The sequence below is a fragment of the Psammomys obesus genome, unplaced genomic scaffold, assembly GCF_907164565.1.
Source record: "Psammomys obesus unplaced genomic scaffold, mPsaObe1.curated_primary_1811, whole genome shotgun sequence".
In the NCBI taxonomy this organism is placed as follows: Eukaryota; Metazoa; Chordata; class Mammalia; order Rodentia; family Muridae; genus Psammomys; species Psammomys obesus.
In genome coordinates, this window is record NW_026591560.1 from 2176464 (window position 1) to 2190016 (window position 13553).

Genomic DNA, 13553 nt, shown 5'->3' on the forward strand with positions numbered 1-13553 from the left:
TGTGTGTGTGTGTGTGTGTGTGTGTGTGTGTGTGTGTGTGTGTGTGTAGACCAGTATGGCAAGGGCCACAGTGGTGACTCAGGTCTTGCAGCATGTAGGGTGAACAAGAGAGTGACCCGGTAGGTGCCGGTAGTCAGGATTTAAATTAGCTCTCTCAAGTCCTGGCCCTCTGAGTCTGGCATGGATATCTAACCAGAAACAACAGTGTAGGCCAAGGCTGGCAGCAGTGAATGGATGAGCTTTGGAGAGCGTGTGAGAAACACAAGGTTCTGTCACAGGCAGCAATGGCTGTGGTAGGAGGGACACTAGCACCAGCCCGATCGTACATAACTCTGGATATCTTGGATTCTCTCTCAGCTCTCAGGTGTGACCTCTGTAATGATCTGAAGCCAGACTGGCTCAGGGGAGGGGCACAAAGCTTGGCTATCACAAAGAATCTCAAGAGACCTAGGCCTAAGGACGAAGTCACAACAGCCTGTTGCCAAGGGCCCTGCTCTTCAGCAAGAATATTCAGTTGGCTGGGCCAGGGCTAGATGGGGATGACCATGTGGTCTCCAGACCTTGCCCAAACAATTCTCTGCAGCAATCTTCAACCTTCCACGTGACTGAAACCTGTCAGTCCCCAGTGAACCAGCAAAGATTCTGGCAGTGTGAACCTGAGCAGCAGTAACTGACTATGAGTTTTCTCTAGGTCCCTGGCCCTCCTGTGGGGCCTGCATCTGACAAGGGTCAGGATATTTTGATAAAGAGAAGCCAGGTGGTGCCGGTGGTGGCTGCAGGCCTTTAGTCCCAGCACTTGGGGGGCAGAGGCAGGAGATCTCTAAGTTCCAGGTCAATCTGGTTTACAGATCAAGTTCCAGGATAGCCAGGGCTATGCAGAGAGACCATGTCTCAGAAAACAGAGAGAGAGAGAGAGAGAAGAAAGCTGTGCTACTGATAGGATCCCTGCTGTGCAGCTGACACAGTCCTTCTCTGAGAGCTGGATACTGAGCCTCACTGTCCAGGGCCACTTACGGTTCTTATGTCCTATTTGTGGGCCTGGAAACAATGCGTTCCCGACCCACTTCCTTCCACCCAAGAGACAGGCAATGTTCTTTTTTTTCCCAGGCCACCATCAGCTATCCAGACCTCTTGCCCTGGACCCACGGTTTTTTCCCTTCCTTCCATCTCCTCACCTCTCTGTCATGTTGCCAAACATTCTGTCAATAAACTGCGTTTGCAAAGCACTTTCGCTCATTTGGGCCTCAGTGTCTGGATGGAGAGATGGGGTGGGGGGCATATTGTGAAGAGAATGCCCAGGCAAACGACTGTATTCAAGAAGCCAGTAGACTGGGTGGCGGTGGCTCACGCCTTTAATCCCAGCACTCAGGAGGCAGAGGCAGGTGGATCTCTGAGTTGGAGACCAGCCTGGTCTACAGAGCAAGTTCCAGGACAGCCAGGGATATACAGAGAAACCTCATCCCGAAACCCCAAACCCAAAGACCAGGAAAAAAGAAAACAAAACCAAAAAAACAAAACAAAGGCCAACAAGGCATAAACATAGGAGACCCAATCCTGACTACTGCTTGAGTACTGGATCAAGCCAAATTCCTTGCACTGTCAGCTTGTTAAGTGGAGCCAATTTATTTATCTTTTCACTTAAGGTAATCTATCAGTCATAAGTGGGGGATCTGTTTTGCTGATCTGAGAGTTCTGAGTTCTGAAACCCAGACACTAATATTCATTTCTTTTACTTCTTCTCTCTCTTTTTGTCCCAAAGACTGTTTTTGTTTTTTGAGACAGGGTTTCTCTGTGTAGCCCAGGCTGTCCTGAAACTCACTCTGTAGACCAGGCTGGCCTCCAACTCAGGGATCCACCTGCCTCCCCCCTCCCAAGTCCTGGGATTACAGGTGCTAGTGACTCTGGATCAGTACGTGTGATCCTGATTCGATTCATAACGGCAGTTATAAAGGTCTCATGGGGGACCAACTGCTGGAATCTTGTAGGTTAGTTACAGAAGCAATAGTTTCTATGGTTTGATAGACCACAATTGGTGTTGCAAGTAAGATCTTCCAAAAACTGATGAATTTGATTGGCTTTTAGAGGACTGTCTAGAGTCCTTTGGACCAAATTTCTAAACTTAGATACTCTCATATCTCCGATTCTAAAGCCCTGAAGCAGCCTGGCTACTCTAGAGGGGGAGTGGATGGGAAGGAGGAGGGAATGGCCAGTACCTGCTTGGGTCAGCTCTGTCAGAGAGTCGTCCAGCAACTTCTCATGGACCCGGGCAGCTTTCTAGATAAAAGACCTTCGTTCTACCTCGGTTTCTCCCCTGGCCCCGCCCCCTGCCATGCTTGCTCCTCCCCGTGCCCCTGCCCCGTCTGTGCAGCACCTCTATCTTCACTTTCTCCAGGCCTTTGAGCAGTGCCATCTGGAAGTTATCTACCAGGACAGCAATCACCAGGCTGCAGAGGGGAAAGTGGGGTGCTCTCAAAGGGGACACCAGGGAAGAGGCCACAGGCCGTCCTTGGGTCCAGCGTGGCCATGACGAGGGTGAGAGGACTGGGGTGAGTTAGGCAGAGAGCCCTTAGCGAAGCCGGGCAGTAAAATAGATGCCTCACTTGAGGAAGATGAAGTACTGGATAATGATGTAAATCATGAGGATGGGGATGATGTACCAGGCCCCTGGGGGAGGAAAAGCGTCAGTCAAGAGGCTTTCCCGACTCCCACCTTTCTACCAGCTATCAGCAGCCCCCCTACGGCAGGGGTAACTCAGCCATTAGTCTGCCCACCAGCCCTTGGACCCTGCCCTTTACCCACCCTGTGCCCTGCTGTCCATGTAGATGATAGACCAGTCATCCAAGGTGAGCAGGGTGAAGAGGGTGAAGAGGGTGGTAAAGATGTTCTGGAAGCGCTTGGGGTCTGATTTCCGGAACAGTGCCCGGAGGACCACAGAGAAAAGGACTGGAAACCGCTTAGGGCCAAACCACAACCAGATCCTCGGACACTGTACCCGTATCTCACGAGGTTGCACTTAGTCTCCCCTCCCCCGACCTGCTTCTCCCCACTCCCATCGGCTCTGGACCAGCGGCTGCCCAGCCTCCACTGCCCAGGATACAGATGCAGGTGAACATGAGGGTTAGAATGGCTGTGATGGATGGCAAAGAACCACTCAGAGTCCCCGTCACTTCATGGAGGCTGGTGAGGATGCTGTGGGCGGGGACAGAGAGGGAGTCCGAATTAGTGGGGATGGAAGTGGGGAGCTGGAACCCAGGAACCAGACTGGGCACTAAATTAGGAGGTCCCTAATTCATAGGTGATTTAGTCAACTCCCGACCCTTCCTTGGAAAATAAAGAGACCGATCCCGGCATGAACCCCAGGATTCCCAAGTACGCAGGGGCCACAACCTGCCACCACCCCAGAAACAGGTCACAGTGCACTCCCTGGACATCCAAGCCCATGCTCCCTTTTCCTTGGCAGCAATGACCTGAGCCTCCGAAGGACCCGGATAGCCCTCAGAGCCCTCATGCTCTTGAAGACTTTGAGAATCCGGAACAGGCTGTGGTTGTAGAACGAATAGGAGAGGGAGTTGATCTGGAGGAGCACAAAGTCCAACACTGCCATGACCATGATGAAGAAGTCTGAGGACAGAGGGTACCTTGAGTTAGGGAGGGGCCAAACAGGCCAAACAGACCCACAGGCTTTCCAAACCCAGCAACCCATTCCAGACTCTCCTTTGTCCTTAACTCCCCCAAACAGTTCAATGCCCCTTCCCCACCCTATCCTTAGTCCCCCTCCCATCCCGGTCCTGCCACACACCCAGATTGTTCCATGGGTCATAAAAATACTCCACACCCAGGGCAATTAGCTTGAGCAAGGCTTCTACCACGTAGATGGCGAGGAAAATGGAGTCCAAGACCATGAAGTACCATTCTGTGGGAACACCAGAGGCTTTCTCAGGGACAGTCCCTGGCATCCTGGGCACCCACTCCCCCCTTCATCACTAAGACCTTACCCAGACTGTCCTTGGCTGGGATTTTTTTGTTCGGTTTTTTTTTTTTTTTTTTTTTTTTTTTTTTTTTTTTTTTTTTTTTTTTGTTTTGTTTTGTTGAGACAGAGTCTTATTATGTAGCTCTGGCTGGCCTGAAACTTGCTATGTAGGCCAAACTAGTCTCAAACTCATGGAGATCTGCCTGCCTCTGCTTCATTCTGCTGGAATTAAAGGCATGCACCCAGTTCCCCAGCTCCTTTAAATGGCTGAGTGACTTAACCACTCAGTTCCTGGGTTTTCTTATTTGTAAGATGGGAGCAACGATAGTCTGCTTGACTACTATTCTTTATGAACACAAATGCATCTAACATGTACTAAAACTGCAGCCTTGAACTGTGGGCATGAAGTGACTCTTTGTCATCACCTGGCTCTACCGGGCTCCAGAAACCAAGATTCTCAGGCTTTCCACGTTTAGCTTTTCAGGACCTTTTGGTAGGAGCCTTTTGGCTCTTCTTAGACCCAGGATTCCCAGTATCCTCCCTACTCAGAGTGGTATATTCGGAACATACTGCCCCCTGATGGCTACATCTTGAACAGCATGGCCTACAGTTCACTGGGTTTTCTACCTCTCGGAATGCTAACAAGTTGCCACGGGGGTGAAGATGAAGTGATATAAGTTTTGAAGACCTCATGCCACTAGATCAGGGTCCTGGGAGGCCCTGCAGCCACATCAGTTATCTTCAGCATAGGGACAGGGCCACCTGACCCTTACCACCTCGAATCTCCATCTCAGTGAAGGTCTGGGCCACAAGGATGACTGAGTTGAGGCAAACCACAAGGAAGATGAAGGTCTCAAAGCCCAGGGATTGGGTCAGCGACATCATCATTTCCCGGAGACCCCAAATGAGGGTGTTTATTTTGTCCAAAATCAATTGGAAAATATTCCCAGAGTGCAGCTTTTTGTGGGCCCTCTGGGTCTCTGTAAGGAAGTCAGAAAGTTAAACCCATGTAGCTAGTGATTGGGTGCAGTGATCCCAGGCATCCTCCCATTTATGCCTTATTGTCATCCTTCCTCTTGTTCATTCACTGTTGTGCCACTATGCTTATCCTTTGCTGGACTTGGGGTCACAGTCCTTATAACCTTTCATGTCACACTGTTTGTGATTTGGTTTGGCAGGTCCTAAGCATTCCTGACCTTACAACTCCAGATCTATCTTTGCTCACATGGAAACTTAAAGAAAAACCAATTCTTGTTGCCATACCACGCTCTTGGTGATCTCCGCCCCCCTGCCCCACTTAAGATCCTGCTAAATACCTGGGTTCAATTCCCAGCACCCACATGGCAGCTCACAGCTGTCCTGTAACTCCAGGATCTGACACCCTGCATCACAGACATATTTGCAGGCAAAACACTAATGCACATAAAATAAAGATAAATAAAATATTTGACGGGCATAGGAGGAGATGAGGGAGGGAGGGTGAGGTTGGGAGGAGATTAAGGAGGGGGCTACAGCTGGGATACAAAGTGAATAAACTGTGATTAATATAAAAAATAAAAAATGTAATTAAAAAAAAGATCCTGCTAAATCATCCCTTCCCCATGACTACTTTTTCTGTTCTCATTTAGTAAGTCACCAGTCCCTCTCTGGTTGCTGATGTGACTGCTGGGATATTTGCTGAACTAGTAGGCACAGAGTCTGGGAGATGGTAACAGTAAGATCTCTCCATGCCTTCTGATAAGTTTGTTTCTCCACTTAGCTTCAGTTTACAGGCTATGTCCTTGGCAATTGCCTCACAGTTTAGCAAGGCAAGTGTGGACACAGACTCCACAGAGGCAAATATCTTGATGTACAAGAAGTCAGGCCCCTTGTCATTAGATGGCCTGTGATTGTACCCACCCTTAGCTTTGATCTTGTGAATGCAGCCACTGTCCTAAATTCTTCCCTGTATTGTAAGGACACAGGAAGACCAGACATTTACATTTGATAAACGCCTAACGTGTGGAAAGCCTGTTCAGGGTCTCCTTAGCTCTGCATGAATCTGAGCGAGGAAGTAGGAGTCAGGATTGGGGGCCCAGTAAAGACTCACTTTTGCGCTTCTGAATTTGCTCATCATCACTCCAAGAGTCCTCCTTGGGATGAATTTTACTGGAAACACGAGATCGGGATGTCAGGTGGGACCGAGCCATACTGAAGCCTGAGCTTCTGGTTCCCAGATGAGAATGGGACATTTGTATTGTGGAGTGAGACATGTATGGGCTAGGGATCTGGGAGCCGCTCTGAGAGTGGTGGGGGCCATACTCTCTGGGCTGGAAGTAACTGGATTGAGGGGAAACACCCTGGAGCTGGTGTCTTCCTTGGTAGGAGTCCGGAAAGCCTCTGTAGGGGTCTCTCACATGAGTCTGCCCTCTGTATGGGATGTGGTGTCTGCCATGGTGGTGAGCCTGTTGATGGGATTCACCGTGGCGGTGCTGCATACCACCATAGTGAAATTTTCCATGGTGAGGAGCATCCCTTTGGGTGTACGACCCAACAGAGGTGTGGGATAAAGAATCACTCTGTCTTTGGGTCCCCTGATAGGGAAGTCCACCTTGCGGGTGTTGTCTGCCAGGGTGATAGGGCTCATTATGATAAGTTCCAGCATGTGGCTGAGCTGTACTACGGGTCGCGCCAAGGCGGTGAGGCTCACTGTGGGGCTGAGTCCCACCACGAGACGCGCCATGGCGGTGAGGCTCACTGTGGGGCTGAGTCCCACCGCGGGACCCGCCACGAGGGTGAGGCTCAGCACGGGGGATAGAGCCCCTTTGGGGTCCACCACCATAGTGAGATGTAGCGACATGGCTCCTGGTCTGGTGATGGGTGCGCTGGGAGAAAGCATTGTCATAGTAGTCTGGGAATTCGTGGAGAGGGTGGGCTTCATTTTGATTGTGGAATCCACCATGTTGTTGCTGGCGGGCTCCGCTTTGGTTTGGCCTATGGTGTGTGTAGAAGGATGGTGAATGGGAACGATGTCTCATATCCAGTTTACTGCCTTCTATTCTCATCCTCGAAGATCGTTGGTCCATGACTCTACTGCAACTCCTGGAACAAAGAAAGCTCAAGTGTAGAACCCAAAGGACCGTTACTGGATCTCCTAAAGCTGAGCTCAATTCAGCTTCAGCCCAGGCTTCCAGGAAGATCTGACTATATTCTCTTGGAACTTTCCCTTCTATGATGTCACCAGCACACTTGAGCTTCATTTTACAAATGACTTTCTTTGGACTTATCATTCAGAGTCAAGAATTATTGTGTCTAAACAAAACAAAACCCAAACAAAAAACGAAGAAAGATAATTATTGTGTCTTAAAACCTCTTTATTGTGCCATATGATAGTCTCTCAAATTGTTTCAAATATTTAGGGCCTCTGGGATCAGGAGTGAACTGGATGAAGGAGATGAACCAGTGTGCTTTGGGTCAAGAAATGAGACTGTGGAAAGAGCCTATTCCAAAGGAAGAGGCATACAAATGTCATGCCTTCCTCTTTGCCACAGGCATGACTTTTATTCAAATATTTTTTCAATGGAACTTTATTTGTTTAATTTTTTATTTAGTTTTTGTTTTTTATTTTTTATTTATTTATTTACTTATTTATTTATTTATTTATTTATTTATTTATTTGAGACCAGGGTTTCTCTGTGTAACCCTGGCTGTCCTGGAATTTGCTCTGTAGACCAGGCTGGTCTCCAACTCAGAGGTCTGCCTGTCTCTGCCTCCTGTGTACTGGGATTAAAGGCCTGCACCTCCTCCTTCCAGCCTTTTTTTTTTTTTTTTTAAGGATAAAGTGAGCTGGGTGAGGTGGCTTATGCTTGTGATCCTAGCACTCTGGGAGGCAGAGGTAGGCGGAGCTCTGTGAATTCCAGGCCTGATCCACAAAAAGCGAGTCCAGGACAGCCAAGGCTACACAGAGAAACCTTGTCTCAAAACAAACAAACAAACAAACAAACCCAAAAACAAACAAAACAAATAAACAATCCAAAAAATAAACAAACAAAAAAGAGGCAGAAAGTGTCCATTTCTTGGTTCTCTCCTTTCTCATCTCCTGTCTGAAGCTTTTCCCCAGCCAGTGAACTGGGCTAGGTAACCTAACAAGTCTCTGACAGTTGAGGTCAGTAATATTAGGGAACAGCCCCTCTCTGGAAGCATTGTAGAAGGTTTCAGTGTCTACACGAGTCCTCTTGTCTTCTGTCATCGTATTAATAGTAACACCTTTGTAGCCAAAATGTCCATCATGACTGATTCTATGGATACGGTCAAGTGTGGGAAAATCATACTTGGCAACTAAAGAAACTGACCACAGCAGCTGTATCCGGCAGGTCAGTGGTGATTACTACTCTGTTAAAGTTGCAACTAAATCTTTTGTTACCATCCATTTTGTCAGCCAATGTTTCCAGGCAAGCAGTCAGTGAGGTCTTGGGTAAACAAAGTCTCAGTGGGCCAGAGCCCAAGTTGATAAAGCCACCTTTATCAACTTAGTTGATGCAGATGGCCATCAGGGAAATGGTCACCTGTATTTATCCTGCCTTACATGGAAATATAGTTGGTAGAACCAACTCTTTTGTTGTTGTTGTTTTCTGAGATAGGGCTTCTCTGTGTAGACTTGGCTGTCCTAGACTCGCTCTGTAGACCAGGCTGGTCCCTAACTCAGAGATCTGCCTGTCATATTTAAAAAAAAAATTTTTTTTTAAGTATAAAAAAAGACATTTATTTAATGGTTACATTGGTAAGAGACACAAAGATATTCAGTTCAGTCCCCTCCCCTTGGGTTTTATAGGAGTCCTGAAATGATATTAAAGTTTAAGTAGTCTTTTGAGCTGCTGTCTTTATTCCTGTTATCATTCAGTCTATCACAAATTGTAGTGTAGCGCTTTTTTAAAACTCTTCTTTATTTGGGGTGTTTAGGCCTCTCTCTCCTTTACACCAAGACCCCCAACCCTAGGTGGGAGAGAGAAGGTCAGTGGGGAGAGGGGGCACAGATTTCTTTACTTCTCCCGGCTCTTTAGGGTCAATGAGTCTCCATCAACAGCAAATGCAGCCAGCAGCCTCCTCTAAGCCGCTGTGCTCCAAAAGGATTATTTCTGCCACACTGTCTGTCTCTGGTCTCTTAAGACTGCTACTCCTTCTCTTTCTCCGGACTTCCATAGACCACGCCCCTCTCTGTACTGAACGAGGCATGAGGTAGGCCATTACCAGCTGGCAAAACCATGTCCCATTGAGACAATTAACAGCTGTAGACAAACTAAAGCTCAAACTAAAATCCCACACTTGGGATTAAAACAAAAACACGTTTACATAACTGAGTTTACAAAGAACCCAAAACTTCCATCACATTATAGTTACAGAAATAATGATATAGTTTGTATGTTTTTCACAACACCTCTTGCTCAACATGTTAAATCTAATTAGGCGGACTTTCTCTCTTTCTAAGTATTTTTTAAAAAAGACTTATTTAGTTATTTTATAGTATTTTATCTATTTGCAAGTAGGCCAGAGGAAGGCATCAGATCCCAGTATAGATGGTTATGAGCCACCAAGTTGTTGCTGAGAACTGAACTTGGGACCTCTGGAAGAGCAGACAGTGCTCTGAACCTCTGAGCCATCTCTACAAACCTCTTAGGTGGACTTTCAAAGTTTTAAGTCTGTTAGCCTTGTTTCAATTTACCTATGTCTTGAAGAACTAGCAACAATTTCAGATTTCCAATTTAACTCTTTTTCCTTTTGATGATTCAGAATCCTCATCTTCTACTCTAGATCTCCATCTTTTATCAGCATCTGGATCACTTTCTTCTTTATGATTAAAGTTCTAATTCTTATTTTAATGTGTATGGGTTGTAGGTATAATGTTCTCGTGGAATGTATACAATTTACCCTTGCTCATTCAAATGCTGATTTCTCTACCCCACTATCTAGTTTCAATCTGGACATTGCATTGTGATGCTTATTCTAAGCATCACCTGTCTCAAGTTTGTGTAAACATGCCACCATTTTGTCCTCTGTATTGTCACTAGGACAACCAGCCAATGCTGAGCAATGGAGAGAATAGGATGGGACATCCTGGTCCAGAGGGGAGGAGAGGGAAGTGAGTTGGAGGAGTCAGGAGAGAGATCGGAGAGCAGAAGACTTGGAACCACCAGGAGAGATGAACCTGACCTAAGATATGACTAAAAGCAAGTACAATGTAGGAATCTGAATGGGAGGAAGCTATGTGGGCTTGGAGGTTTAGGATGGAGTAATTATTGCCCAGCATTGTGCTCCAGGTTAATTAAATAAATCCTAGTCTCTGTGTGGTGATTTGGGTATACAGCTGGTTTAAGAATAACCACTGTTTAAAAGAGAAATCAATAATAATCAACAACAATGGGTGTTTAGCCTCATGTGTTTGTGCAACACATTTGTGCCTGGTGTGGGCAGAGGTCAAAAAGGGCATCAGATTTCCTGAAACTGGGGTTACAGACCTTTGTGAGCCACCATGCGGGTGCTGGGACTCTATCCAGGGTCCTCCAGGAGAGCCGACAGTGTTCTTTGCAGCTGAGCCTTCTTTCCAGCCTGCTCTAACTACTGTTAGTTTAAAGATTACTTACTTATTTTGAGACAGGGTTTCACTATGTAGCCCATGGCTGTCATGTAACTGCCTAGGCTGGTCTTGAACCCAGAGATCCTCCTGTTTTTGCCTCTCAAGTGCTGGAATTAAAGGCTTGACTGGCTCTAGTTATTTTTAATAACGTCTCTTTTAGACACCTCCAGCCGAAGCCTCCAGAGCAGCAATATCTCCAGTGCCAGGGCTGCTCTTGCCCATCATCTTCCTTCTCACTCTAAGGCCAGTGTCTTCGTGATGCAGGAGAAGATTGGGTCCCTGTGCGAGGAGCGGCAGGGTGGTGGGCTCGGGAGTCTACCACATTCACTTCGTCTGTGCCCTCAAAGGCAGGCTGGAGTGCAGGAGTCTGAGGCTCACTAGCTAGCAGCATGGGTTTCTCCTCAGCATCCCCCTGAGAACATGAGCTGCTGTGGCAACGCTTCCTAGCCTGGTTTCCCTCTTCACCAGATTCCCTAGCCACAGCCCACATGAGGGACAGGGAGACCTGGGCCTCCTGCATTCCAGGCCGCAGAATGGCCTCATAGGGTGCAAGGTGCTCCTGCCTTTAGCCCCCATTCTCCAGAGAATGTCAATGTGGACAGGTATGGGTGTCTGTGTGTCTCCCCTGACACTACAAGATGCCAGGTCCTTGACATTTTGTGTGTGTGTGTGTGTGTGTTGTAGACCAGGCTTGCCTTGAACCCAGAAAGACCTGCCTTCCTGGTGCTGGAATAACAGGTATATGCCATTATACCAGGCCTTTTTTTTTTTTTAAGGTTATTTATATTTATTTTATGAATGTTTAGCCTTCATGTAGGTATGTGCTGGTGGAGGTGAGAAGAGGGAGTTAGAACCTCTGAAAATGTTGTTACAGATGATGTGAGCAAGCAGTGTACAAAGAAGGCTTAGAGATAAGAAATTCTGGGTACAGGCCAGCTGCAATGGTGCAGAGAGGAGCAGGAGGCTGAACAGGGCCTTCTAGTGCCCATCAGGGTTGCGCACTAGGGGTGTTCATGTCACTCCAGCCCAGCAGCAGGGAAGTGGCCACAGCCAGAACTCCATGGTCAGAGACAGGAGCCATCTGGGAGACAGAGCAACCTGGAAAAAGGCTTCTTCAGAAGCAGAGTGAGGGAAAAGGATCTCAAACAGGAGGGCATTGGGAAGGGCCTTAAACAGCAGGCTCTGCAAAGCCAGAGAGAGGGACAGGAACAGAGCGGACTTCAGTACGTAGCTAGCATAGAGGCAGCCAGGAGTGGTCTACCTCATAATAATCCTGAAAATGTTTCATGCAGCTCAGGGGCAGTTTGGCTGTGCTCAGTTCAATTCCCATCTCTGCAACAAAAATTGAAAACACAAATCCAATAGACAACAGAGAACAACAGAAAAAGACAGTACAACACAATCAGAAAAAAAAAAAAAAAAAAAAAGAACCAAACCCACAAAAACAGACAAATTCAGACATATGGTGACCAGCTTCACTCATACACCAAAACAACAGGGACAGGAGGACATCCCCTCTACCCTAGAGACTGAGTCTACAATCTCAGATCTTGCCTTTTGTCTCTCCAAAATGTCTGGACTCCAAAACAGAACGGAACAACTCACCCATATGTCCAAGCTTCAGAATCACGATGGCAAACAATTCTTACAATTTGCAAGTTTGGGGCAATTGCAGTCTGGGATCCCTGGGCCCTATCAAGTCCACTTTGGACTTGCTCCCTCTAGGGCCTATCCCAAACCCCTGGCCCTGAGTCTGGGGTCTCTCAGGGATCTTGCTGGAGGCTCCAAATGTTATAGAGTTTGTGACCCCTGGGAAAAGACCATAGACTCAATCTAATTATAATGCAAAAGTTTATTGATTAGCTGCTAGCAGAATGAACAGTCTCTGAACCAAATTTGAGATTGCCGAGGAAGAGAGGTATAGGGACAGAATTTTAAATGGGAAAACCTCATGAAAACCTGTTGTGAGAATTTTGTAATTTTGGTTTCTTTAAAAAACAGAAAAAACCCAAACTACAACAACAAAAAAACAAAACAAACAAACAAAACAGAAATATTAGCTGGGCATGATGGTGCACACCTTTGATCCCAGCACTCTGGACAGCAGAAGTAGGTGGATCTTTGTGAGTTTGAGGCCAGTCTGGTCAATAAAGTAAGTCCAGGACAGGAAAGGCTACACAGAGAAACCCTGCCTAAAAACAAACAAACACACAAACAAAACAAAACCAGAAATACTATGGGAATATATATATTTTTACTTTAATCCCAGGTATGGAATATGTGGCTGCTTCATAGCAGGTGATTATGATTTGTCTTGTGCTCTAGCAGTACCATAATTTTGCCAGCTTCTGGTAGTTTCTGCAATTGTGTGTCACTTGGCATTCTGGGGACTTATCAGATCATAGATAAATGCTAGAGCCTTGAAAGGTGGGTTGCTGATTGCTGGTTGGATGATGTTGGTCACTGTTGGTCACACTTTGTTAAGTTTCTTTCTTTGCATTCGCAAAGAAGAAACAACAACAACAAGGGATTAGATATCCTGACATCAAGATCAAACTTGCCCCCAGGAACTTGACTCCCCTAACCAGCATACAGCAGTCTAATGACAACATCCTTTTTCATCTCCTATCTAGTGTTAAGGGATTAAAAGGGTGGTAGAAAAGGGGTGGAGAAGGGTGGAAGAAAGAAGAACCCATAAAATTGCAAAGACCAGTTGCAAAAACCTTCAATTTCTACACAAGCAAGTAAAAACTGCTTTGTTCTGTTCTGCCAAGTTAAGTGGTTAAGGCAACTCAAAACAATCTTTGGGTATCTACAGAAGCAAAAAAAGAAGTTAGTCATATCATAACAAGTCACAGCTGTACATTTTTGGGTGAGGTCACTGAGTCAGGGTTACTGGGAACTTATCTTTCAGGGACTGAAGTCAGGAACAAATGGCAAGATGGCCTAGCATAAAATGGAGCTTTTTAAAAA

At 46.6% G+C, this 13553-nt stretch overlaps 1 protein-coding gene across 1 annotated transcript in view; it reads right to left on the reverse strand.

The window, feature by feature from the left end:
• Catsper1 (cation channel sperm associated 1) overlaps positions 1–7035 on the reverse strand; it is an 8764-nt gene extending 1729 nt beyond the window's left edge. The window contains exons 1-12 of the mRNA XM_055610435.1: positions 6660–7035; positions 6367–6574; positions 6060–6175; positions 4744–4950; positions 3800–3913; positions 3468–3621; positions 3098–3189; positions 2800–2943; positions 2601–2664; positions 2372–2444; positions 2214–2274; positions 1176–1251 (exon numbers count right to left, since the gene is read on the reverse strand). Coding sequence (XP_055466410.1) covers positions 1176–1251; positions 2214–2274; positions 2372–2444; positions 2601–2664; positions 2800–2943; positions 3098–3189; positions 3468–3621; positions 3800–3913; positions 4744–4950; positions 6060–6175; positions 6367–6574; positions 6660–7035 — 1685 coding nt within the window. The remainder of the gene's footprint in view (positions 1–1175; positions 1252–2213; positions 2275–2371; positions 2445–2600; positions 2665–2799; positions 2944–3097; positions 3190–3467; positions 3622–3799; positions 3914–4743; positions 4951–6059; positions 6176–6366; positions 6575–6659) is intronic.
• Between the last annotated feature and the right edge of the window lie 6518 nt (positions 7036–13553).